At 42.7% G+C, this 24300-nt stretch overlaps 3 protein-coding genes across 6 annotated transcripts in view; 1 reads left to right on the forward strand and 2 right to left on the reverse strand.

Annotated features, from left to right (window-relative positions):
* kif23 (kinesin family member 23) overlaps positions 1 to 8538 on the reverse strand; it is a 40851-nt gene extending 32313 nt beyond the window's left edge. For 2 of the 3 annotated variants that reach the window (XR_005039328.1, XM_036961375.1), the window contains exons 1-6: positions 7943 to 8538; positions 7660 to 7726; positions 6888 to 7016; positions 5777 to 5882; positions 3362 to 3498; positions 3081 to 3193 (exon numbers count right to left, since the gene is read on the reverse strand). Coding sequence is in view for 2 of the 3 variants with exons in the window: in XM_036961375.1 (XP_036817270.1) it covers positions 3081 to 3193; positions 3362 to 3498; positions 5777 to 5882; positions 6888 to 7016; positions 7660 to 7726; positions 7943 to 7956 (566 nt within the window). In the remaining variant the exon portion in view is untranslated. The remainder of the gene's footprint in view (positions 1 to 3080; positions 3194 to 3361; positions 3499 to 5776; positions 5883 to 6887; positions 7017 to 7659; positions 7727 to 7942) is intronic. The other variant, XM_036961383.1, reaches the window with a different exon arrangement.
* A 3595-nt stretch (positions 8539 to 12133) lies between these two features.
* LOC110501379 (protein FAM180A) lies at positions 12134 to 15131 on the reverse strand. The gene is made up of 3 exons (XM_021578910.2): positions 14896 to 15131; positions 14584 to 14663; positions 12134 to 12602 (listed from the first exon to the last, which is right to left on the reverse strand). Exons 1-3 carry the CDS (start codon positions 15002 to 15004, stop codon positions 12249 to 12251), a joined length of 543 nt encoding a protein of 180 aa, XP_021434585.2. The 5' UTR covers positions 15005 to 15131; the 3' UTR covers positions 12134 to 12248.
* Positions 15132 to 15450: 319 nt separating this feature from the next.
* Positions 15451 to 18719, forward strand: kbtbd4 (kelch repeat and BTB (POZ) domain containing 4). Of its 2 annotated transcripts, none has more exons than XM_021578896.2 (7): positions 15451 to 15508; positions 15915 to 16089; positions 16367 to 16521; positions 16653 to 16824; positions 17023 to 17164; positions 17302 to 17408; positions 17640 to 18719. In XM_021578896.2, exons 2-7 carry the CDS (start codon positions 15937 to 15939, stop codon positions 18498 to 18500), a joined length of 1590 nt encoding a protein of 529 aa, XP_021434571.1. In that variant the 5' UTR covers positions 15451 to 15508; positions 15915 to 15936; the 3' UTR covers positions 18501 to 18719. The 2 variants fall into 2 exon arrangements, with proteins under 2 accessions (XP_021434571.1, XP_036817287.1); XM_036961392.1 differs by having other exon boundaries at positions 15485 to 15619.
* Positions 18720 to 24300: the final 5581 nt, after the last annotated feature.

The following is a 24300-nucleotide window of genomic DNA, read 5'->3' on the forward strand; positions in this document are numbered from 1 at the left end:
CTCTAATAAATAGTTTCCCCCTAATTTCTGAACCGCGCTTGTAACGTCAGCACTGTGGGCCGTGCTCCCGAGGGGGGGAGGGGCCACAGTGGGCCGTGCTCCCGAGGGAGAGGGGCCACAGTGGGCCGTGCTCCCGAGGGGGAGGCGCAGGTAGCCTACACACCCCTTGGTAAAGATTTCTAGCTGACAGGCAGACACTGGAACAAGTTCCTGAGTGACAGAGGGAGGGTCTACAGTGGGCTGTGATGCGGAGGGGGAGGGGCAGGTAGCCTACACACCCCATGGTAAAGATTTCTAGCTGACAGGCAGACACTGGAACAAGTTCCTGGGTGACAGAGGGAGGTGCTACAGTGGGCTGTGCTGCAGAGGGGGAGGGGCAGGCAGACACTGGAACAAGTTCCTGAGTGACAGAGGGAGGGGCTACAGTGGGCTGTGCTGCAGAGGGGGAGGGGCAGGCAGACACTGGAACAAGTTCCTGAGTGACAGAGGGAGGGGCTACAGTGGGCTGTGCTGCAGAGGGGGAGGGGCAGGCAGACACTGGAACAAGTTCCTGAGTGACAGAGGGAGGGGCTACAGTGGGCTGTGCTGCAGAGGGGGAGGGGCAGGCAGACACTGGAACAAGTTCCTGAGTGACAGAGGGAGGGGCCACAGTGGGCTGTGCTGCAGAGGGGGAGGGGCAGGCAGACACTGGAACAAGTTCCTGAGTGACAGAGGGAGGGGCCACAGTGGGCTATGCTCCCGAGGGGGAGGGGCAGGGAGACACTGGAACAAGTTCCTGAGTGACAGAGGGAGGGGCTATGGTTATATTGGGAAATGATTACTTAGTAATCTGAATACTTTCCTTGGTGCCCTTATTTCCTAGTTAAATTACAGGTACACGATTACTTACTTTGATCGTGTTATACTATTTACAGGGAATCTTTGATAAAACTATGTTTTCAATTTAATGATAGTAAAGACATGACAATGGCTTGAACTACCCAGTTTATAATGTGTAAATGTAATGCTTAATATTGGGTTCCCGAGTGGCGCAGCGGTCTAAGGCAATGCATCTCAGTGCACTACAGTCCCTGGTTCGAATCTAGGCTGTATCACATCCGACCATGATAGCGAATCACATAGGGCGGCGCACAATTGGCCCAGCTTCTCCCGGGTTTGGCAGTCCTTGTGAATAGGATCTGTTAACTGACATGCCTAGTTAAATAAACATTTTACAAAATGCTCACACTGTAGAGCCATGCAAATTGACCACCCGCCAACGTGGCTGGTGGAATAGACCGTCTCACCTGCCAATACCTAAATCTACCCACATTTGGCAGGTGGTCATTTAAAGCCCTTAGTATTACATAGGGCTGAGAACTGCCAGGGACCTCACAATACAATTTATCACCATACTGAGGTGCCGACACCATCTGTATGGCGATTCTACAGTATATGATTGAATTGTGATTTTTATAAAATACATTTGTGGCCATTTTAGTTTCTCACCATTTTAGGTTTTCGTTAGCAAAATCACATGTTTTTAGGAAAAGCTTTTCCATCTACCAGAAGACTTTTCATTAGCATGATCGCTAACGGCTACATAGTTACAGGAAATACAAATCACCGATGCATTCTATTCATGTCTTATGATAAACTTGGACAAATTAATTCATTTTCAATACATTTAGTTGATTCCCTACTGAGTTCAATACATTTAGTTGATTCCCTACTGAGTTCAATACATTTAGTTGATTCCCTACTGAGTTCAATACATTTAGTTGATTCCCTACTGAGTTCAATACATTTAGTTGATTCCCTACTGAGTTCAATACATTTAGTTGATTCCCTACTAAGTTCAATACATTTAGTTGATTCCCTACTGAGTTCAATACATTTAGTTGATTCCCTACTAAGTTCAATACATTTAGTTGATTCCCTACTAAGTTCAATACATTTAGTTGATTCCCTACTAAGTTCAATACATTTAGTTGATTCCCTACTGAGTTCAATACATTTAGTTGAATCCCTACTGAGTTCAATACATTTAGTTGATTCCCTACTAAGTTCAATACATTTAGTTGATTCCCTACTAAGTTCAATACATTTAGTTGATTCCCTACTGAGTTCAATACATTTAGTTGATTCCCTACTGAGTTCAATACATTTAGTTGATTCCCTACTAAGTTCAATACATTTAGTTGATTCCCTACTGAGTTCAATACATTTAGTTGATTCCCTACTGAGTTCAATACATTTAGTTGATTCCCTACTGAGTTCAATACATTTAGTTGATTCCCTACTGAGTTCAATACATTTAGTTGATTCCCTACTAAGTTCAATACATTTAGTTGATTCCCTACTAAGTTCAATACATTTAGTTGATTCCCTACTAAGTTCAATACATTTAGTTGATTCCCTACTGAGTTCAATACATTTAGTTGATTCCCTACTAAGTTCAATACATTTAGTTGATTCCCTACTAAGTTCAACACATTTAGTTGATTCCCTACTAAGTTCAACACATTTAGTTGATTCCCTACTAAGTTCAATACATTTAGTTGATTCCCTACTAAGTTCAATACATTTAGTTGATTCCCTACTAAGTTCAATACATTTAGTTGATTCCCTACTAAGTTCAATACATTTAGTTGATTCCCTACTAAGTTCAATACATTTAGTTGATTCCCTACTGAGTTCAATACATTTAGTTGATTCCCTACTAAGTTCAATACATTTAGTTGATTCCCTACTAAGTTCAATACATTTAGTTGATTCCCTACTAAGTTCAATACATTTAGTTGATTCCCTACTAAGTTCAATACATTTAGTTGATTCCCTACTAAGTTCAATACATTTAGTTGATTCCCTACTAAGTTCAATACATTTAGTTGATTCCCTACTAAGTTCAATACATTTGAATATTGTTTAATTATGTTTTAATGTCTTGATTCCGTGATTCTGTTGTCCACATTCTCCGCATCGCAACTTTTATAGGGCCGAAATAAAACATATTCCATTGACATACAGTATTACAATCACACAGGGAAAATATATTAGAGAGATTGAGTTCCAGGCTTCCTCATTATAAAAACACTCACCTGGAGGGTGTTTTAGGGACAACAGTTGGCTGGTTTTCCCTCTTCTGGCGCTCCAACAGAGCATCCACCTGATTCTGGACCTCCATACCATTCTTATCATCTGTCTTTAACACCTGCACATCACAGTGGAATTACCAGACTGTCCCATTCAATATGGATCGAAGCTGGGAGATTTCTCTAACCAAGTCTCAACATCATTATAACACATGGTATGTGTTATGGACATTAGACCAGCTTTGAAGACGAAAACATAAAAACAAAAACTTTGTTATTTCTCTTACGAATCGTTTGGCCTGGTAAGGGCCGACGCTGTTGAAGATCATGTCTAGGGAGCGGGGCAGGAGCCCCCCCTGTCCTGGAGACCCAGTCATAGTGAAGGTCTTCCCACTGCCCGTCACCCCATAGGTAAACAGCAGACCTGGAGAAGGGAAAGAACAGACATCCTGATTAATAGACATACAACACGAGCTGGTAAGACATTCCAGGGTCGTACATGCATTAGTGCACACCGTAGCAAAACATTTTGCAATGGAAAACAAGTTACTCAAAGTTCAGATAGTCCTTCCCCGTTTCCAGCAGTTAGTTCCAAGTGGATAGACAGGTTATCTGACAACGTAAGAAAAACAACGCGCACGCTATAAAAATGTAGTTATGGTTCTGGATGGCCAGACAGCTAGCAGCAATGACAAGAAGCTGCTATGTGTTATGGTTCTGGATGGCCTGACAGCTAGCAGCAATGACAAGAAGCTGCTATGTGTTATGGCTCTAGATGGCCAGACAGCTAGCTACAATGACATGAAGCTGCTATGTGTTGCTATGGTTCTGGATGGCCTGACAGCTAGCAGCAATGACAAGAAGCTGCTATGTGTTGTTATGGTTCTGGATGGCCTGACAGCTAGCAGCAATGACAAGAAGCTGCTATGTGTTGTTATGGTTCTGGATGGCCAGACAGCTAGCTACAATGACATGAAGCTGCTATGTGTTGCTATGGTTCTGGATGGCCTGACAGCTAGCAGCAATGACATGAAGCTGCTATGTGTTGTTATGGTTCTGGATGGCCAGACAGCTAGCTACAATGACAAGAAGCTGCTATGTGTTGTTATGGTTCTGGATGGCCAGACAGCTAGCAGCAATGACAAGAAGCTGCTATGTGTTGCTATGGTTCTGGATGGCCTGACAGCTAGCAGCAATGACAAGAAGCTGCCATGTGTTGCTATGGTTCTGGATGGCCAGACAGCTAGCAGCAATGACAAGAAGCTGCTATGTGTTGTTATGGTTCTGGATGGCCAGACAGCTAGCTACAATGACAAGAAGCTGCTATGTGTTGTTATGGTTCTGGATGGCCTGACAGCTAGCAGCAATGACAAGAAGCTGCTATGTGTTGTTATGGTTCTGGATGGCCAGACAGCTAGCAGCAATGACAAGAAGCTGCTATGTGTTGTTATGGTTCTGGATGGCCAGACAGCTAGCTACAATGACAAGAAGCTGCTATGTGTTGTTATGGTTCTGGATGGCCAGACAGCTAGCAGCAATGACAAGAAGCTGCTATGTGTTGTTATGGTTCTGGATGGCCAGACAGCTAGCTACAATGACAAGCTGCCATGTGTTGTTATGGATGGCCAGACAGCTAGCTACAATGACAAGAAGCTGCTATGTGTTGTTATGGTTCTGGATGGCCAGACAGCTAGCAGCAATGACAAGAAGCTGCTATGTGTTGTTATGGTTCTGGATGGCCAGACAGCTAGCAGCAATGACAAGAAGCTGCTATGTGTTGTTATGGTTCTGGATGGCCAGACAGCTAGCAGCAATGACAAGAAGCTGCTATGTGTTGTTATGGTTCTGGATGGCCAGACAGCTAGCAGCAATGACAAGAAGCTGCCATGGGCTGTTATGGTTCTGGATGGCCAGACAGCTAGCAGCAATGACAAGAAGCTGCTATGTGTTGTTATGGTTCTGGATGGCCAGACAGCTAGCAGCAATGACAAGAAGCTGCTATGTGTTATGGTTCTGGATGGCCAGACAGCTAGCAGCAATGACAACAAGCTGCCATGTGGAGAATCCTAGGTGGCTCGTTTCATCTCGTTGTAGATAGCATGTCTTGTTTTGAGGTGTTGACTGATCATGTCATCACTGTCATGTCTATGCTAATATGGTTCAAATTAGCTATCTAGGTAACCATCAACTATAACGATGTATTGAGACAAGTGCGCATTGCATCTTGTTTTCAATAAACATTGGAGACAAATTATAGATACGTTGTCAACAATCTCAGCCAACCCCGTCTGTTTTTTTTATACCATAGTTAAGGTTGTTGCTAAGCAACCCATCTAGAAGTCATGTATGCAGTTCACCCCCATTAAAATACCATAGTTGAGGTTGTTGCTAAGCAACCCATCTAGAAGTCATGTATGCAGTTCACCCCCATTAAAATACCATAGTTGAGGTTGTTGCTAAGCAACCCATCTAGAAGTCATGTATGCAGTTCACCCCCATTAACATACCAATACAGGGTACAGGTCATGAGGGTTTAATTGACCCGGACCTTGTAATAACATCCCACTGTATAAAACTGCAGGGGCCTGTTCATCTTCCTGTCAAACAGCAGCTGAAGAGTGCCGAGCCTCTGATCACAGATGACCAGCTGTTGGGCAACAGAACAGAAGATGAAAGGGTTATGAACCGGTTTTTCCCCTTACCATTTTTACTGTGAATGAGGTCATCCACGAGGGGCTTGGCAACATCCTGAAACAATTCCATCTGGGACGTCTTAATGCAGAACACCTTCTTGAAGGAGTACTGCGTCTGTCAAAGCAAAGCGCCTGTTAGCCCAAATCTCTCTGGCCGTCTGTCTGATGCCAGGACACACATACAGCACCTTGTTTAGCTTTAATGACAGACATGAAACACAGGTTAACAGTGGTTGCAGAAAGTATTCATACCCCTTGACTTACCTCCACCATCACTATTACATTTTTTTTTTTACGCAATTATGGGTCCAGTGGGCATCATTTGAAAGCATGTTATATTACCAATATGACTAGCTAAATGATGAAATAGGATCTTAGTGTTGTCTTTCACAATGCAATTCAAGGAAAACGATAATTGTGGTGTGCATAGAATGGAGTCCCTAGTGTTTTGGCCGCGGCGGCTGTCTAAAGTAGTGTTTATTACATTCCTCAACATCTGATCTATCAAAATACATCAAGTCGTATCCAGCATTTCCCTCAGACTACATTTTTTTTTGCAAAAGTTGTCAAATTAGCAGGAGGGATGGGACAGCTGTCAGACAAAAGACATACAAATCAAATTATTTTGGCAACATAACATCTGCTAAATATGTGTATTGCAGGTGTAGCGAAATGCTTGTTACTAGCTCCAACAGTGCAGAAGTATTTAACAATTCACAACAATACACACAAATCTAGAAGTAAAATGGAATTAAGAAATAAAAAAGAGGATGAGCAATGTCAGAGTATCATTGAGTGAAATACAGTAGAATAGAACACATTACATACATATGAGATGAGTAAAGCAGTATGTAAACATTATTATAGTGACAGCGACCTGAAGCGCAGAGCCAGAGCTCTGTCGTCGTGTATAGCATTTTACTGTACAGCCACTGCATTCCAATTTAAGCATTAATCAGTGCCCAAATATGCCATGTACAACCCGTATATGGGTCGTACATGCACTCCTACATTCTTAGGGTGTCTGTCAACTCATGCTTTTCAGTTTCTTCTTCAGCAGCAGCGGAAATAGCTAAGATTTCACAAATACATGTCACACAGAGGTTTCAGACAAACATACCTCCTTGAACTCTCCATTCCTGTTGGCTTTGAGTCCGTCAGGAGCGTGTAGCTGGATGGTGGTGTTGCTGATCACCTCAATACAACACTCCTCATCCTCCACTCCAAGAGGTCTCACACGACAGTAAACCTGAGAGACAGCACCAAAACAATACAATAACTACAGCTAAAACAATTACAACATGATGCACCTCAGAGTAGTCCTGTAGGAGTGGCCTGACATCCCCCAACTCTTTCTCTAGTAGTCTGAGACTGAGCTCCAAATAACACATTCCATATTTAGTGCACTAATTTTGACCTATATTAGTACACTAGTTTTGACCGGGGGGCGTAGGGTTCTGGTCAAAAGGAGTGTACTACATAGGAAATTTGGGGGACACTTTATCAAACACTTACAGACATGGTTTTCATTGGCTTCATTGGCTATAATATATATATTAATTAATTAAGAGTAAATCAAGTTCTATGATAAAGCTACAGCAGAGCCACATGTATTGAATGTCTGGAGACAGGTGGGTTGGGGACCTGATCGAGCGTCATCACATTGAAATTGTGCCCATGGAATTAATCTAATTGGCTAACTATATGATCCAGCCAATTAGAGAGAGATATATATATATATATATATCTGTTTGCAAATTGATTTAGTTAAGTTAATCTTGCCATGCAGGAGAATGGAGGAAATCATTAAACCGATCACAGTAACCAACTCAGTGGCAGATACATTTTTTCCAAACGTGCTGACTAGTTAGTAAGGAATGTCGTTTACTTACACCAACTGGATCTTTCTGGTTGCTGGATGGCTTCTTTGGAGCAGGTCTACGGGGGGTTTTATGCTTCCTAAGCAAATCAAATGAAAAACCCAACAACAGGTAACCAAGTTAGCGACTCGACCAATTTAGCCTTAGTTGACCTGGTCGGCTAGCGTTAGCCAGCTAACGACAACTTGACGTGGTTTACATTACGAAAATAGCGGTCTAAAGATATTGGTTATTTGCAAATAACTTTAATAATAAATCATGTTTTCTTTATTGAAATCGTAATTTTTCTACTCACGTAGGTCGTATCATGGTGAATTGTTATGGTTTGATTTCTTGCTTCCAGCTCCAACGTTCCCTCTACCTCGCGGACTAAATATTTTTCAAATTTAACCAATCAGCGGAGACTGAAACAACGGAAGTTCCTCCCAACTATTTCTGGTAAACGAAAAAAGTCCGGAACTTCCAAATAAAAGCCATTTATACAACACTGCCGCCTACTGGGTAGAAGCTGTAATTTACAGAGTAGGTACACAACACGCGTGGTGTATGCATGGAAATTGCAATAAAACGAAGAACAAGGAGCTCAACACATATGTTGAACTCGTGCATCAAGTAATTTGAAGAACATGCATTACATGCAGTCTGGCTGTCTGACCTTGCCCCCTACCGTTTTCGTTTGTTCTTGTGCAACCATCTAGCTACAGTAAATGTGAGTTTAATAAGCTATGTCGATCAGTGTGGTTGATTCCAATTTTGTTCCTAAATTAAAGTGATAGTTACCAAAAAAGTGTGTATGTTTGTATTCGTGTTGAGAAGAGTCCATTTCATCAGTCGTAAATGAATTGGAAAGGTCTCATTTCCAGTGGTGTAAAGTGCTTAAGTACAAATACTTTAAAGTATTACTTAAGTCGTTTTTCTGGGTATCTGTACTTTATTTTACTATTTACATATTTGACAACTTTTACTTTTACTTCACTACATTCCTAAAGAAAATATTGTACTTTTTACTTCGTACATTTTCCCTGACACCCAAAAGTACTCATTACATTTGGAATGCTTAACAGGACAGGAAAATGGTTGAATTCATCCCTACTGCCTCTGATGCGGCAGACTCCCTAAACACACATGCTTCATTTGTAAATTAGGTCTGAGTGTTGATGTGACCTTGACTACCCATAAATAAAAAAAACAAGAAAATTGTGCTGTTTGGATTGTCTACTTAATTAAGTATATTTTTGCAAATAATTTTACTTTTAATACTGAAGTATACTTAAAACCAAATACTTTTAGACTTTTACTCTAGTATTTTACTGGGTATTTTACTGGGTGACTTTCACTTTTACTTGAGTCATTTTCTATTAAAGTATCTTTACTTTTACTCATGTATGACAACTGGGTACTTTTTCCATAACTGCTAATTTCCATAAATAATGTCAAATAAATGTTTATTCGTCACATGCTTCGTAAACAACAGGTGTAACAGTGAAATGCTTACGAGCCCTTCACAACAATGCAGAGAGAAATAAAATAGAGAAAAGTAAAACACGTAATAATAAGAGTAACGAATGATAACTTGGCTGTATATACGGTGTACCAGTACCGAGTTGATGTGCAGAGGTATGAGTTAATGAGGTAGATATGTACATATAACGAGGAATTATTCTGTGCCTGTATTTTCCATTCATTTAGAGTTGAGGCATCGGATATCATATCTGTATGTTGACAATCTGTTTTGTGTTGAATAAGAGTGATTTGTTTTTCATTGCTGATTGTTTCATTTCTGCACCCAGCATACACAGTCAGAAAGGAAACCGGCTAAGAAGGCTCCTTCTGAGGCATCACAATCAAAGCAGAAGTCAAGGTAGAGGAATGGCGAAGCCTCCCGTTGCCTGCCACACTGCTGCTTGGGTTCTACCTTGCGATCTGTTCACCGTCTGCCCTGGTCTGTCTCCCCTGTATGGTACAGGTACCCCCGCCACACTCCCCCCTCTCTCTGGAGCTTTCGCTCTCGCCTCCAGCACTCCAGCACTTGGGGCGAGTGACTCTGAACTTACAATGGCTAGCCCCAAGTCGTTATATATTTTTCTTGTGCTTGATGCTATTTGCCTCATGACTCCTGCGTGCTTTGTTGACTATGAACTTGCTTTTTTAGCCAGCCGTGGGAGAGACTGTTTGTTCCAACACCTGATCTTGTTGCCATCTGATGCACATTCAAATGTCATAAATCAGCACTGCAGAGCTCTCCCTGTCCTCTGCCGTGCCCTGATTGTTTTACTGTTGATGATATCTGGAAATGTGCATGTACACCCTGGCCCATCTACTGTTGCTAGCCCCAATTCTGACTTGTGCTCTGATATGATATCTGCTTCACTGATTTCTGCTCTCGTAAAAGCCTGGGTTCTCTGCACGTTAATACTAGAAGCTTATTTCCTAAAATGGATCAATTGAAAGTGTGGATTCACAGCTCCAATCCAGATGTGTTGGTCATTACTGAGACATGGTTAAGGAAGAGTGGGACCACGCAGCCTTCATACCGCTCAGGAAGGAGACGCGTTCTGTCTTCTAGAGATTAACTTACTTTGGTGCGAAAAGTGCAAATCAATCCCAGAACAGCAGCAAAGGACAGTGTGAAGATGCTGGAGGAAACAGGTCTACACTTGTTGTATTCGGCGCATGTGACAAATAAAGTTTGATTTGATATGATTTATTATATTTTAGTTGTTCGAACCATGTTCTTTTATTCAAAACTTCCATTGACAAACAAAGCAAATGCTGGAAAGGATATAAACATGGACAATCATGATTGACACCACATGATAGAAATCCACAAATGTTTGAAATATGTCTTACAATGTTCCACTGTGTTTCAAAGTATTAATTGTGTTTCAGGTGTTCTGTATACCTCTGTTGCTGATGATAATTTGTTTAAACAAATATATACAGTACAATTACTGTAATACAGAACCAGCCAAAAGTTTGGACACACCTACTTCTTCAAAGGTTTTTCTTTATTTTTACTATTTTCTACATTGTAGAATAATAGTGAAGACATCACAACTATGAAATAACACATATGGAATCATGTAGTAACGAAAAAAGTGTTAAACAAATCAAAATCAATTTTATATTCTTCAAAGTAGCCACCCTTTGCCTTGATGACAGCTTTGCACACTCTTGGCATTCAACCAGCTTCATGAGGTAGTCACCTGGAATGCTTCTCCAACAGTCTTGAAGGAGTTCCCACATATGCTGAGCAGTTGTTGGCTGCTTTTCCTTCACTCTGCAGTCCAACTTATCCCAAACCATCTCAATTGGGTTGAGGTCGGATGATTGTGGAGGCCAAGTCATCTGATGCAGCACTCCATCATTCTCCTTCTTGGTAAGATAGCCCTTACACAGCCTGGAGGTGTGTTTTGGGTCATTGTCCTGTTAAAAAACAAATGATAGTCCCAATAAGCTCAACCCAGATGGGATGCCTTGAATTCTAACTAAATCACGGACAGTGTCACCAGCAAAGCACCCCCACACCATCACACCATCTCCTCCATGCTTCAGGGTGTGAACCACACATGTGGAGATCCGTTCACTTACTCTGTGTCTCACAAAGACACGGCGGTTGGAACCAAAGATCTCAAATTTGGACTCATCAAACCAAAGGACAGATTTCCACGTCTATTGTTCATTGCTCATGTTTCTTGGCCCAAGCAAGTCTCTTCTTCTTATTGGTGTCCTTTAGTAGTGGTTTCTTTGCAGCAATTTGACCATGAAGGCCTGATTCAAGCAGTCTCCTCTGAACAGTTGATGTTGAGATGTGTCTGTTACTTGAACTATGTGAAGCATTTATTTGGGCTGCAATCTGAGGTGCAGTTGATTGCCGATTACCTGAGGCTGGTAGCTCTAATGAACTTATCCTCTGCAGCAGAGGTAACTCTGGGTCTTCCTTTCCTGTGGCAGTCCTCATGAGAGCCAGTTTCATCATAGCGCTTGATGGTTTTTGCGACTGCACTTGAAGAAACTTTCACATTTCTTGAAATTTTCCGTATTAACTGATCTTCATGTCTTAAAGTAATGATGGACTGTCGTTTCTCTTTGCTTATTTGAGCTGTTCTTGCCATAATATGGACTTGGTCTTTTACCAAATAGAGCTATCTTCTGTATACCACCCCTACCTTATCACAGTACAACTGACTGGCTCAACTGCTTTAAGAAGGAAAGAAATTCCACAAATGAACTTTTAACAAGGCACACCTGTTAATTGAAATGCATTCCAGGTGACGACCTCATGAAGCTGGTTGAGAGAATGCCAAGAGTGTGCAAAGCTGTCATCAAGGCAAACGGTGGCTACTTTGAAGAATTTAAAATATATTTTGATTTGTTTAACACTTTTTTTGGTTACTTTTGGTCCATATGTGTTATTTCATAGTTTTGATATCTTCACTATTATTCTATAATGTAGAAAATAGTAAAAAATAAAGAAAAACCCTTGAATCAGTAGGTGTGTCTAAACTTTTGACTGCTACTGTATATATCCTTTTGTATACTGTATTAAAAAAGATAATTACAAGCTTGGGACCAGGCTAATGAACAGTCTGTATCTTAATCTAAGTGAATATTGTGATGGTCTCCAGTCTACGCAGCTCGTTGACTGTAATATTAGCCAGACGTATCAGCACCTCTCCCCATTTCTCCTGGTCCTTCTCTCTCTCCTGGAGCTTGGCCTGGTGAGCAGAGTAGACCATGCCCAGGATGAGGCTCTCAAAGCGGGGTTGGGCGAGAGGGAGAGGCCCTCTCTTGTCCTCCAGGTCCTTCACCATCTGCTCCATAGAAGAGAGCGTCTTGGGGATGTTGTCGTTGATGTGAGCCAGGAAAGCTCGTCCCTGCCTCATAGATGCCATCTCCAGGTCCAGCAGAGCGATGTTGTTGTCTTTGTCGATCTCTACTCCACCCAACAAGAACTGTATGGAGAGGTAAGAATCAAATGTGGGAAGATACACATGATTTGCTGCACCCTCGACAACTACTGTGATTATTATTATTTTACCATGCTGGTCATTTATGAACATTTGAACATCTTGACCATGTTCTGTTATAATCTCCACCCGGCACAGCCAGAAGAGGACTGGCCACCCCTCATAGCCTGGTTCCTCTCTAGGTTTCTTCCTAGGTTTTGGCCTTTCTAGGGAGTTTGTCCTAGCCACCGTGCTTCTACACCTGCATTGCTTGCTGTTTGGGGTTTTAGGCTGGGTTTCTGTACAGCACCTTGAGATATCAGCTGATGTAAGAAGGGCTATATAAATACATTTGATTTGATTTGATACACGATATATACAAAAGTATGTGGACACCCCTTCAAATTAGTGGATTCGGCTTTTTCAGCCAAATCCGTTACGGACAGGTGTACAAAATCGAGTACACCGCCATGCAATCTCCATAGACAAACATTGGTAGTAGAATGGCCTTACTGAAGAGTTCAGCGACTTTCAACGTGGCACCGTCATATGATGCCACCTTTACAACAAGTTAGTTTGTCAAATTTCTGGCCTGCTAGAGCTGCCCCGGTCAACTGTAAGTATTGTTATTGTGAAGTGGAAACGTCTAGGAGCAACAACGGCTCAGCCGCGAAGTGGTAGGCAACACAAGCTCACAGAACGGGAACGCTGAGTACTGAAGCGCGTAAAATCGCCTTTCCTCGGTTGCAACACTCACTACCGAGTTCCAAACTGCCTCTGGAAGCAACGTCAGCACAATAACTGTTCGTCGGGAGCTTCATGAAATGGGTTTCCATGGCTGAGCAGCCACGCACAAGCCTAAGATCACCATGCGCAATGCCAATCGTCAGCTGGAGTGGTGTAAAGCTCGCCGCCATTGGACTCTAGAGCAGTGGAAATGCGTTGTCTGGAGTGATGTATCACGCTTCACCATCTGACAGTCCGACGGACGAATCTGGGTTTGTGGATGCCGGGGAACACTACCTACCCCAATGCATAGTGCCAACTGTAAAGTTTGGTGGATGAGGAATAATGGTCTGGGGCTGTTTTTCATAGTTCCGGCCTCTTAGTTCCAGTGAAGGGAAATCATAACGCGACAGCATACAATTACATTCTAGATGATTCTGTGCTTCCAACTTTGTGGCAACAGTTTGGGGAAGGCCCTTTCCTCTTTCTGCATGACAATGCCCCTATGCACAAAGCGAAGTCCACACAAAAATGGTTTGTCAAGATCGGTGTGGAAGAACTTGACTGGCCTGTGCAGAGTCCTGACCTCAACCCCACCGAACACCTTTGGGATAAATTGGAACGCCGACTGCGAGCCAGGCCTCATCGCCCAACATCAGTGCCCAACTAATGCTCTTCTTGCTGAATGGAAGCAAGTCCCTGCAGCAATGTTCCAACATCTAGTGGAAAGCCTTCCCAGAAGAGTGGAGGCTGTTATAGAAGCAAAGGGGGGACCAACTTCATATTAATGGATGAGCAGGTGTCCATATACTTTTGATCAGGTAGTGTAGATGAGCAGGTGTCCACATACTTTTGGTCATGTAGTGTAGATGAGCAGGTGTCCACATACCTTTGGTCAGGTAGTGTAGATGAGCAGGTGTCCACATACTTTTGGTCAGGTAGTGTAGATGAGCAGGTGTCCACATACTTTTGATCAGGTAGTGTAGATGAAACAGGTGTCCACATACTTTTGGTCAGGTAGTGTAGATGAGCAGGTGTCCACATACTTTTGGTCAGGTAGTGTAATAACATATGTACAAGAAAGAAGTTGAGGAAACAGATGGTGGGGCAAAACAGAAACTACAAAAGAGAAAATACAATATGCTCATATAAATGAAGCCTGTTCCCAGATCTGTTTGTTCTTTCTTGCTGACTTTGATGGTAATTGTCAACAAGACCAGACTGACTAACTGATCTGGGACCAGGCTAATAGAACTCCAACCTCAAACATCAGGTTTGAATCGGTGATGGATTGGCCCAAGCCCTGGGAAGGAAGACCGCCATGTACGGCACCAGACACATCTAAGAGAGAGAAAGTTGGTCTTTTCATGATAAAAATGAATAATGTTACTCTCAGAAATGTAGGACTTAATTTAACTCAACTTCCACTTAGAACCTGTTGCGGTATTTAAATACATGCGAATGTAAATCTTGATATTCAATCCATCTATTTTATATCCATTTATGAATGCATTGCATTCAAAACACAACATATCTTTCATTCAAAGTTAGTTTAAAAACAATTATAACTCACCTTCTAAAAGATCTTGACACCACACCATCGCTACGGTGACCCATATGAAAACTCTTGGTCGAGGTTTTGCCACCATCTCTCTTTTATGACTGTATACCTCTGATTGCATGATGATTTCACTGTCTCCTTCTATCCTTTGCTACTCTTCAATAAAACTCAGTCCGATAGCCACGAGTCTAGGCTAGAATGCCATACATTCTTCCACCTAGGAAAAAGGCATGAGGGCCAGTTGGCTCATAAGTTTACAGCATAGTTGTTCCTTCCTGGTCCTAAGGGACCTACTGGGTGTGCAGGCTTATGTTCCATCACGTTAGTAGGCCTACACACCCAATTCAACGATTCAACTACGGTCATCACTAAAGCCTATGACTGAATGTGTAGTAGTTAAACAAAGTTCGGTACACCCTGTGTGCCCCAGGACCAGGATTGGAGACCTGCGATTTACACACACAAAAAATGAAGTAGACTGTTGTAACATATCTCCACCACACAGTGGCAGCACCTATCTCTGGCATCAGCATCAGCTGAGCTGGCCAGGAAAAAGGTTTGTTTACTTCCGGTGAATATTACGCCGTCTTCCGTATGATGAAATAGATCAGATAGTGGAGCAAAGGTAGGCTGAAAAGGTTTACTAGCCAATAAATGATATCTTAAACCAGAATCTGATATTGATTAAACTGTTAGTTAAACAACTCGGCGTGTTTGGTGTCAGAATAGTGGCGCGGTAAGGATTTGTACCGTTTGGTTGCTTCGCTTGCTACAGTAACTAACTTTTACTGACAGCCAATGAATGAGCATTATCTATTTTTCTGGTTTCGTAAACCGAAATAATACATAACGTTAGTCCAGTTAAAACCAGTGTGATTTCAGTTCGCATAGAAACACGAACCAGCAGGTTTTTAAATCTCTGCACATTCGTAGTCTATAGTCTGCTTTTTAGTTATTTTGTAGTTGTCTTAACCGGCAGTGTTTTTAACTATACACACTAACTATTGTGTTTCTCGATGGTTCTCATGTAGCCTAATCCTGCTAGCTGGTGAGATGGAGTCCAGTGGGGACAGGGCCAGGTTCGGGGGACAGAGCGTAGGAGCAGGCTCCTTGGTGGCAGAGGAGAACTACTTTCTAGGTTACACCTTTACAGACCGCTCCCACTCCAGCCGTGTGGTGCAGAGCATCATGGACCTATGTCTGCAGGTAAGGAATCTCAATTCAACTTTCTCTGATTCCTCGCATCCTATCTCCTCAAAACTTATAAGAGGTGAAGGTTCCCTCCCCTCAGGCCTTCATCTCCAATGGGGTTTGAAGAGGAGGCAAGGAGAGAGGATGTGAGTAATCAAGGAAAGATTAATTGAGAAAGGACCAAGGAATCATATATGCTCCATTCATTTGAAGTCTGTCTCCCAGTGCAGCATTAGTTTTGGAGGTATGATGACATTGACGGTTCCTCCATCTTATATCCCTGTGTCTTCAGGACGGCCTGTTTGCTGACGTGACGGTGAAGGTGGAGGGGAGGGATTTTAACCTGCACCGCCTGGTACTGTCAGCCCAGAGCAGCTTCTTTAGATCCATGTTCACATCCAACCTGAGAGAGGCTCACACACGTAGCATCCAACTGAAGGACGTCAGGTAGGGCTGCTGGTCTCTAATCCCTGGTGCCATCGCCTGCCGTTGTGCCCTTTGCACATGGCACTTGACCCATAAACTGCTCAATGAGTTGTTTCTCACCAATTGGACAATGAAGTCTATTTTCTATACAGCGCATCAGTCTTCCAGCTGCTGGTTGACTACATCTACCACGGGACAGTGAAGCTGACAGTGGAGGAGCTGCAGGACACCTATGAGATGGCTGACATGTACCAGCTGACTGCTCTGTTTGAAGAATGCTCCCGCTTCCTGTCACGCACCGTAGATGTCAAGAATTGCCTACAGGTGAGCTGATTGGCTGCGTTTCTATTTCCTGGACCTGATACAGCCAATCATTGGTGTCTGAATTAATGAGCACATGTGTGTTCCCTTTGTAGATAGGAAGGACTCAGATAGAAATGTGAATTGTATTCATCTTGTCATCTTGTTCCACACGGTAGCTTTTTGAAGTACTGTCAGTTGATTGACTTCTTCCTGCTGTAGGTGATGTGGCTGGCAGACAGGCACAGTGACCAGGAGTTGTATACTGCAGCCAAACATTGTGCTAAGATCCACCTGGTCCAACTTCACCAGACTGATGAGTTCCTCAACCTGCCACTCTGTCTCCTCATGGACATTATCAAAGGTACTTATGGATTTCTTGTTTGATTTGATTTACATAGTAATGGGGGGAAACTTACCCCACCACCATATTTATCACCCACCTGGGTAATGCCACAGCGGCCATTTTGTCAGGCCCTTACCCGTGTTTCTGTTGTCCAGACGGTGTTCCAACCTCTCAGAACCCCACGGTCGCCATCCAATCCTGGATCAACCACAACAAGGTGGAGAGAGAAGAGTTCTCCACTGTTCTCCAGGAGAACCTCAAGGTACAGTGTTCTCATTCTAGAACCCTGAACTCCACTGCACGTCTGTAATATTTCTATCAGATTAGGGGGACTTTTTGGGGGGAGTTTTTTTGAGATGCACCCAGTTTTACGGAGGTCGTAGCTAAAACATGTTCACCGACACAAATGTTTGTTTTTTCCACTACAATTTTAGTATATATCATTCTAGTTATACATGTAGTGACTATTGATTCCCTCACTGTGTCTTTGCAGGAGATCGGTGAGAAGGTGCACATCTACCTGATAGGTAAGGAGGAGACGAGGACCCACTCCCTGGCCATTTCCCTGCACTGTGACGAGGACGATGCCATCAGCGTCAGCGGCCAGAACAGCCTGTGTCACCAGATCACAGCAGCCTGTAAACACGGGCCGGACCTCTACGTGGTAGGGGGGTCCATCCCTCGCCGCATGTGGAAGTGTAACATGCAGACCATGGACTGGGAGCGCTGTGCCCCGCTGCCCCGAGATCGTCTCAGCCACACCATGGTCTCAGTCTCGCTCCAGGATGCCGTCTATAGTCTGGGAGGTAAGACGCTCCAGGACACACTGTCCAACGCCGTGATTTACTACACGGTGAAGGACAACGTGTGGACGGAGACTAGCCAGCTGGATACGGCGGTGTCCGGGGCGGCGGGGGTTAACCTGGGAGGAACCATCTACATACTGGGGGGGGAAGAGAATGACATGGACTTCTTCACCAAGCCGTCACGACTCATCCAGTGCTTCGACACGAAGACTCAGAAGTGCCAATTGAAGCCTTACGTTCTGCCGTTGGCGGGAGTGATGCACGCCGCCGCCCACATGGATCTGCTGTTCATCGTAGCAGAGGGGGACTCCCTGGTGTGTTACAACCCGTTGTTGGAGAGCTTCACCAGGCTACGCTTCCCCGAGGTGTGGAGCTGTGTGCCGTCCTTCTGGAAGGTGGCCAGCTGTAACGGCTCCGTCTACGTGTTCAGAGAGAGGTGTACAAAAGGAGACGCTCACACGTTGAAGTTTAACCCCGCTACGTCAGCCGTGACTGTTATCAAGGGGATTAAGATACTGCTGACCAACTGGCAGTTTGTCCTGGCCTAAAGTTTAAACTCACTACGGTGAGGGCATGAGGTATTTGAGAATATAGAATGAAAAATATTCAGATCCTTTTTTACTTTGACCGTTAAAGTCTTATTCTCTCAATCTACACACCAAACCCCATAATGACCAAGCAAAAGCAGGTTTTTCGATATTTTAGCAAATTTATAGAACCCCCCCCCCTATCTTATTTATATAAGAACCTTTGCTATGAGACTCTAAATTGAGCTCAGGTGCATCCTGTTTCCATTGATCATCTTTGAAATGTTTCTACAACTTGATTGGAGTTCACCTGTGGTAAATTCAAATTGATTGGACATGATTTGGAAAGGCACACACCTGTCTATATAAGGTCCCACAGTTGACAGGTGCATGTCAGAGCAAAAACCAAACCATCTAAATAATTGTCCATAGAGCTCCGAGACAGGATTGTGTCGAGGCAGAGATCTGGGGAAGGGTACCAAAAAATGTCTGCAGCATTGAAGGTCCCCAAGAACACAGTGGCCTCCATTATTCTTAAATGGAAGAAGTTTGGAACCATCAATACTCTTCCTAGAGCTGGACGCCCGACCAAACTGAGAAATCGGGGGAGAAGGGTCTTGGTCAGCCAGAACCTGATCAAACATCGCTGGAGAGACCTGGAAATAGCTGTGCAGCGACACTCCTCACCCAACCTGACAGAGCTTGAGAGGATCTGCAGAGATGAATGGGAGAAACTCCCCAAATACAGGTGTGCCAAGCTTGTGGCGTCATACCCAAGAAGACTCAAGGCTGTAATCGCTGCCAAAGTACTGAGTGAAGGGTCTGAATACTTATGTAAATGTGATATTTCCGTTTGTATTATTTGTAATAAATTTGCAAAAAAATATTTTTTTTTTTAGCTTTGTCATGATTGGGTATTGTGATGTCATTATTGGGTATTGTGATGTCATTATTGGGTATTGTGATGTCATTATTGGGTATTGTGATGTCATTATTGGGTATTGTGCGTAGATTGATATGGATTTTTTTTTCCCGTTTTGAAAAAAAAATCTATTTTAAAATAAGGTTGTAACGTAAGAAAATGTGTAAAAAGTCAAGGGGTCTGAATACTCTGTAAGGTGTTACATTACATAAGCTGATCTTTCTGTCTCTTATGGTCTCTGATGCAGTCATCCTCACAGCTGTAAATCATGTTCATTGTACAGCAATAAGTGATGGGATGAAACCACACGATCGGAGAATTCAGAGATCATATTTTCTTGCCAATGTCACCAATACATCCCATTATCTGTAAATATATTCAACAAAGCTCACAAATAAAACTACAATGTGAACAAACATAGGCTGTTCAGACATCCCTAACATTTACAACTGTGGAACGTGGATTTCCGTATTCAGAAAAAAGTGCTTGTGGATCTGTATTCTGTGCTTAAAATAATTTTTAGCAAGTTATGCCTGTCGAAGTATTACAGTCAGCGAATGTGACTTCAGATGAGTCGACTATCTCCATTCATTGGGATTATCTTTGAGGCGCGTAGCGTTATGAGGTCACCGCATTCTCATTCGCCATTTCCTGGGAGAATACTTTCTAGCTAGATAAATGACAACCTCATGAAATGTGAGTATAACGTTTTATTTATTAAATGTTCAAATGTTAACCAAATGACTTTTCATATGAATGTTCAATTCAATCATTGGGGCATGCAACGCACTAGGCAATCTCGTCAGCTGTTTAGACAAAGTTAAATGAACTAGTTTATTCAGCAATGTGTCAATTATGAAGCACCGCTTAGTTTTAAAATCATGACTTGTTGATCTGGCTAGCCAGCTAATCTTTTTGAATATGTGATATTTTTGCAGCACAAAGCACTCTGTTCCGCCTTGTGTGGTGGTGAGAAATGTTAATATTATCTAATAAAAATGTTAGAAATCCAGCTGTTTTTCTGTTCCATGTTGGATGACCTGCAAGCAATGCCTGGCTTTCAAACCAACAGCTTGTTAGCCACTCCTAATGTTTTGGGCCTGTGCCACTCCAATGTTTTGGGCCTGTGCCACTCCCATGTTTTGGGCCTGTTCCACTCCTAATGTTTTGGGCCTGTGCCACTCCCATGTTTTGGGCCTGTTCCACTCCTAATGTTTTGGGCCTGTGCCACTCCCATGTTTTGGGCCTGTGCCACTCCTAATGTTTTGGGCCTGTGCCACTCCCATGTTTTGGGCCTGTGCCACTCCTAATGTTTTGGGCCTGTGCCACTCCCATGTTTTGGGCCTGTGCCACTCCCATGTTTTGGGCCTGTTCCACTCCTAATGTTTTGGGCCTGTGCCACTCCCATGTTTTGGGCCTGTTCCACTCCTAATGTTTTGGGCCTGTGCCACTCCTAATGTTTTGGGCCTTGTTCTAACCCCAATGTTTTGGGCCTGTTCCACTCCCAATATTTTGGGCCTGTGCCACTCCTAATGTTTTGGGCCTGTTCCACTCCCAATGTTTTGGGCCTGTTCCACTCCCAATGTTTTGGGCCTGTTCCACTCCTAATGTTTTGGGCCTGTTCCACTCCTAATGTTTTGGGCCGGTGCCACTCCCAATGTTTTGGGTCTGTGCTTTGTCTCTTGAGTGTTCTGACGTCAGAGAAATGGTTTACGAGAACTCACTACAGTCAACGTGGGGTGAAGTAGATACAGTAACAAACCAACAACTACTGGAATGTCACATTCAGCCTTCAAATGCCTTTAGCAGCATTACACCAAGTAACAAAAACACTCACAAATTGCTTCCTTATGTCTGCTGAATACAACAGGTAGACCTTACTGTGAAATGCTGAATACAACAGGTAGACCTTACCGTGAAATGCTGAATACAACAGGTAGACCTTACCGTGAAATGCTGAATACAACAGGTAGACCTTACCGTGAAATGCTGAATACAACAGGTAGACCTTACTGTGAAATGCTGAATACAACAGGTAGACCTTACTATGAAATGCTGAATACAACAGGTAGACCTTACTGTGAAATGCTGAATACAACAGGTAGACCTTACCGTGAAATGCTGAATACAACAGGTAGACCTTACCGTGAAATGCTGAATACAACAGGTAGACCTTACTGTGAAATGCTGAATACAACAGGTAGACCTTACTGTGAAATGCTGAATACAACAGGTAGACCTTACTGTGAAATGCTGAATACAACAGGCAGACCTTACTGTGAAATGCTGAATACAACAGGTAGACCTTACTGTGAAATGCTGAATACAACAGGTAGACCTTACTGTGAAATGCTGAATACAACAGGTAGACCTTACCGTGAAATGCTGAATACAACAGGTAGACCTTACTGTGAAATGCTGAATACAACAGGTAGACCTTACTGTGAAATGCTGAATACAACAGGTAGACCTTACTGTGAAATGCTGAATACAACAGGTAGACCTTACCGTGAAATGCTGAATACAACAGGTAGACCTTACTGTGAAATGCTGAATACAACAGGTAGACCTTACTGTGAAATGCTGAATACAACAGGTAGACCTTACTGTGAAATGCTGAATACAACAGGTAGACCTTACCGTGAAATGCTGAATACAACAGGTAGACCTTACTGTGAAATGCTGATTACAACAGGTAGACCTTACTGTGAAATGCTGACTACAACAGGTAGACCTTACTGTGAAATGCTGAATACAACAGGCAGACCTTACTGTGAAATGCTGAATACAACAGGTAGACCTTACTGTGAAATGCTGAATACAACAGGTAGACCTTACTGTGAAATGCTGAATACAACAGGCAGACCTTACTGTGAAATGCTGAATACAACAGGCAGACCTTACTGTGAAATGCTGAATACAACAGGCAGACCTTACTGTGAAATGCTGAATACAACAGGTAGACCTTACTGTGAAATGCTGAATACAACAGGTAGACCTTACCGTGAAATGCTGAATACAACAGGTAGACCTTACTGTGAAATGCTGATTACAACAGGTAGACCTTACTGTGAAATGCTGAATAAAACAGGCAGACCTTACCGTGAAATGCTGAATACAACAGGTAGACCTTACTGTGAAATGCTGATTACAACAGGTAGACCTTACCATGAAATGCTGAATACAACAGGTAGACCTTACTGTGAAATGCTGAATACAACAGGCAGACCTTACCGTGAAATGCTGATTACAACAGGTCGACCTTACTGTGAAATGCTGAATACAACAGGCAGACCTTACCGTGAAATGCTGAATACAACAGGTAGACCTTACTGTGAAATGCTGAATACAACAGGCAGACCTTACCGTGAAATGCTGAATACAACAGGTAGACCTTACTGTGAAATGCTGATTACAACAGGTAGACCTTACCGTGAAATGCTGAATACAACAGGTAGACCTTACCGTGAAATGCTGAATACAACAGGTAGACCTTACCGTGAAATGCTGATTACAACAGGTAGACCTTACTGTGAAATGCTGAATACAACAGGCAGACCTTACTGTGAAATGCTGAATACAACAGGTAGACCTTACCATGAAATGCTGAATACAACAGGTAGACCTTACTGTGAAATGCTGAATACAACAGGCAGACCTTACCGTGAAATGCTGATTACAACAGGTCGACCTTACTGTGAAATGCTGAATACAACAGGCAGACCTTACCGTGAAATGCTGAATACAACAGGTAGACCTTACTGTGAAATGCTGAATACAACAGGCAGACCTTACCGTGAAATGCTGAATACAACAGGTAGACCTTACTGTGAAATGCTGATTACAACAGGTAGACCTTACCGTGAAATGCTGAATACAACAGGTAGACCTTACCGTGAAATGCTGAATACAACAGGTAGACCTTACCGTGAAATGCTGATTACAACAGGTAGACCTTACTGTGAAATGCTGAATACAACAGGCAGACCTTACCGTGAAATGCTGAATACAACAGGTAGACTTTGCTTTCTTACAAGCTCTTAAGGATCGGACCCTTTTTTTCAAAATGTTCACCTAAAATGACATCCCCGAATCTAACTGCCTGTAACTCAAGACCTGAAGCAAGGATATGCATATTCTTGATACCATTTGAAAGGAAACACTTTGAGGTTTGTGGAAATGTGAAATGAATGTAGGAGAATATAACACATTAGATCTGGTAAAAAGATAATACCAAGAAAAAAACACGGGTTTAAAAAAAATAAAATTGTTCAATCATCTTTGAAATGCAAGAGAAAGGCCATAATGTATTATTCCAGCACAGGTGCAATTTTGGTCACTAGATGACAGCAGTGTATGTGCAAATTTTTACACTGATCCAAAGAACCAAAATGTTGTATTTTATTTTATTTAACCTTTATTTGACTAGGCAAGTCAGTGACAGCCTAGGAACAGTGGGTTAACTGCCTGTTCAGGGGCAGAACGACAGATTTGTACCTTGTCAGCTCGGGGGTTTGTTGAACTTGCAACCTTCCGGTTACTAGTCCAACGCTCTAACCACTAGGCTACCCTGCCGCCCCGCCCCGTATCAAGACTGCCCAAATATGCCTAATTGGTTTATTAATAACTTTTCAAGTTCATAACTGTGCACTCTCCTCAAACAATAGCATGATATTATTTCACAGTAATAGCTACTGTAAACTGGACAGTGCAGTTAGATTAACAAGATTTTCAGCTTTCTCGCCTATGTCAGATATGTCTATGTCCTGGGAAATGTTCTTGTTACCTACAACCTCATGCTAATCGCATTAGCCTACGTTAGCTCAACCGTCTTGTGGGGGACCCACAATTCCTGTAGAGGTTTTAATTAACCAATAATGAAATTCAAGAAAGAGTAAA

This window comes from Oncorhynchus mykiss, chromosome 2 (assembly GCF_013265735.2).
Source record: "Oncorhynchus mykiss isolate Arlee chromosome 2, USDA_OmykA_1.1, whole genome shotgun sequence".
NCBI classification, from domain to species: Eukaryota; Metazoa; Chordata; class Actinopteri; order Salmoniformes; family Salmonidae; genus Oncorhynchus; species Oncorhynchus mykiss.

Bases quoted from the DNA above. Each gene is read 5' to 3' on its own strand.
- LOC110501379 (XM_021578910.2), bottom strand. From the start codon at position 15,004: ATGCAATCAGAGGTATACAGTCATAAAAGAGAGATGGTGGCAAAACCT. The intron at 14,664-14,895 runs GTGAGTTATAAT...TCTCTCTCTTAG, and splicing joins GTGTCAAGATCTTTTAGAAG to ATGTGTCTGGTGCCGTACAT. The intron at 12,603-14,583 runs GTTGGAGTTCTA...CTCTCCATACAG, and splicing joins ATTCAAACCTGATGTTTGAG to TTCTTGTTGGGTGGAGTAGA.
- kbtbd4 (XM_021578896.2), top strand. From the start codon at position 15,937: ATGGAGTCCAGTGGGGACAGGGCCAGGTTCGGGGGACAGAGCGTAGGA. The intron at 16,522-16,652 runs GTAGGGCTGCTG...TTTTCTATACAG, and splicing joins ATCCAACTGAAGGACGTCAG to CGCATCAGTCTTCCAGCTGC. The intron at 16,825-17,022 runs GTGAGCTGATTG...TTCCTGCTGTAG, and splicing joins ATGTCAAGAATTGCCTACAG to GTGATGTGGCTGGCAGACAG.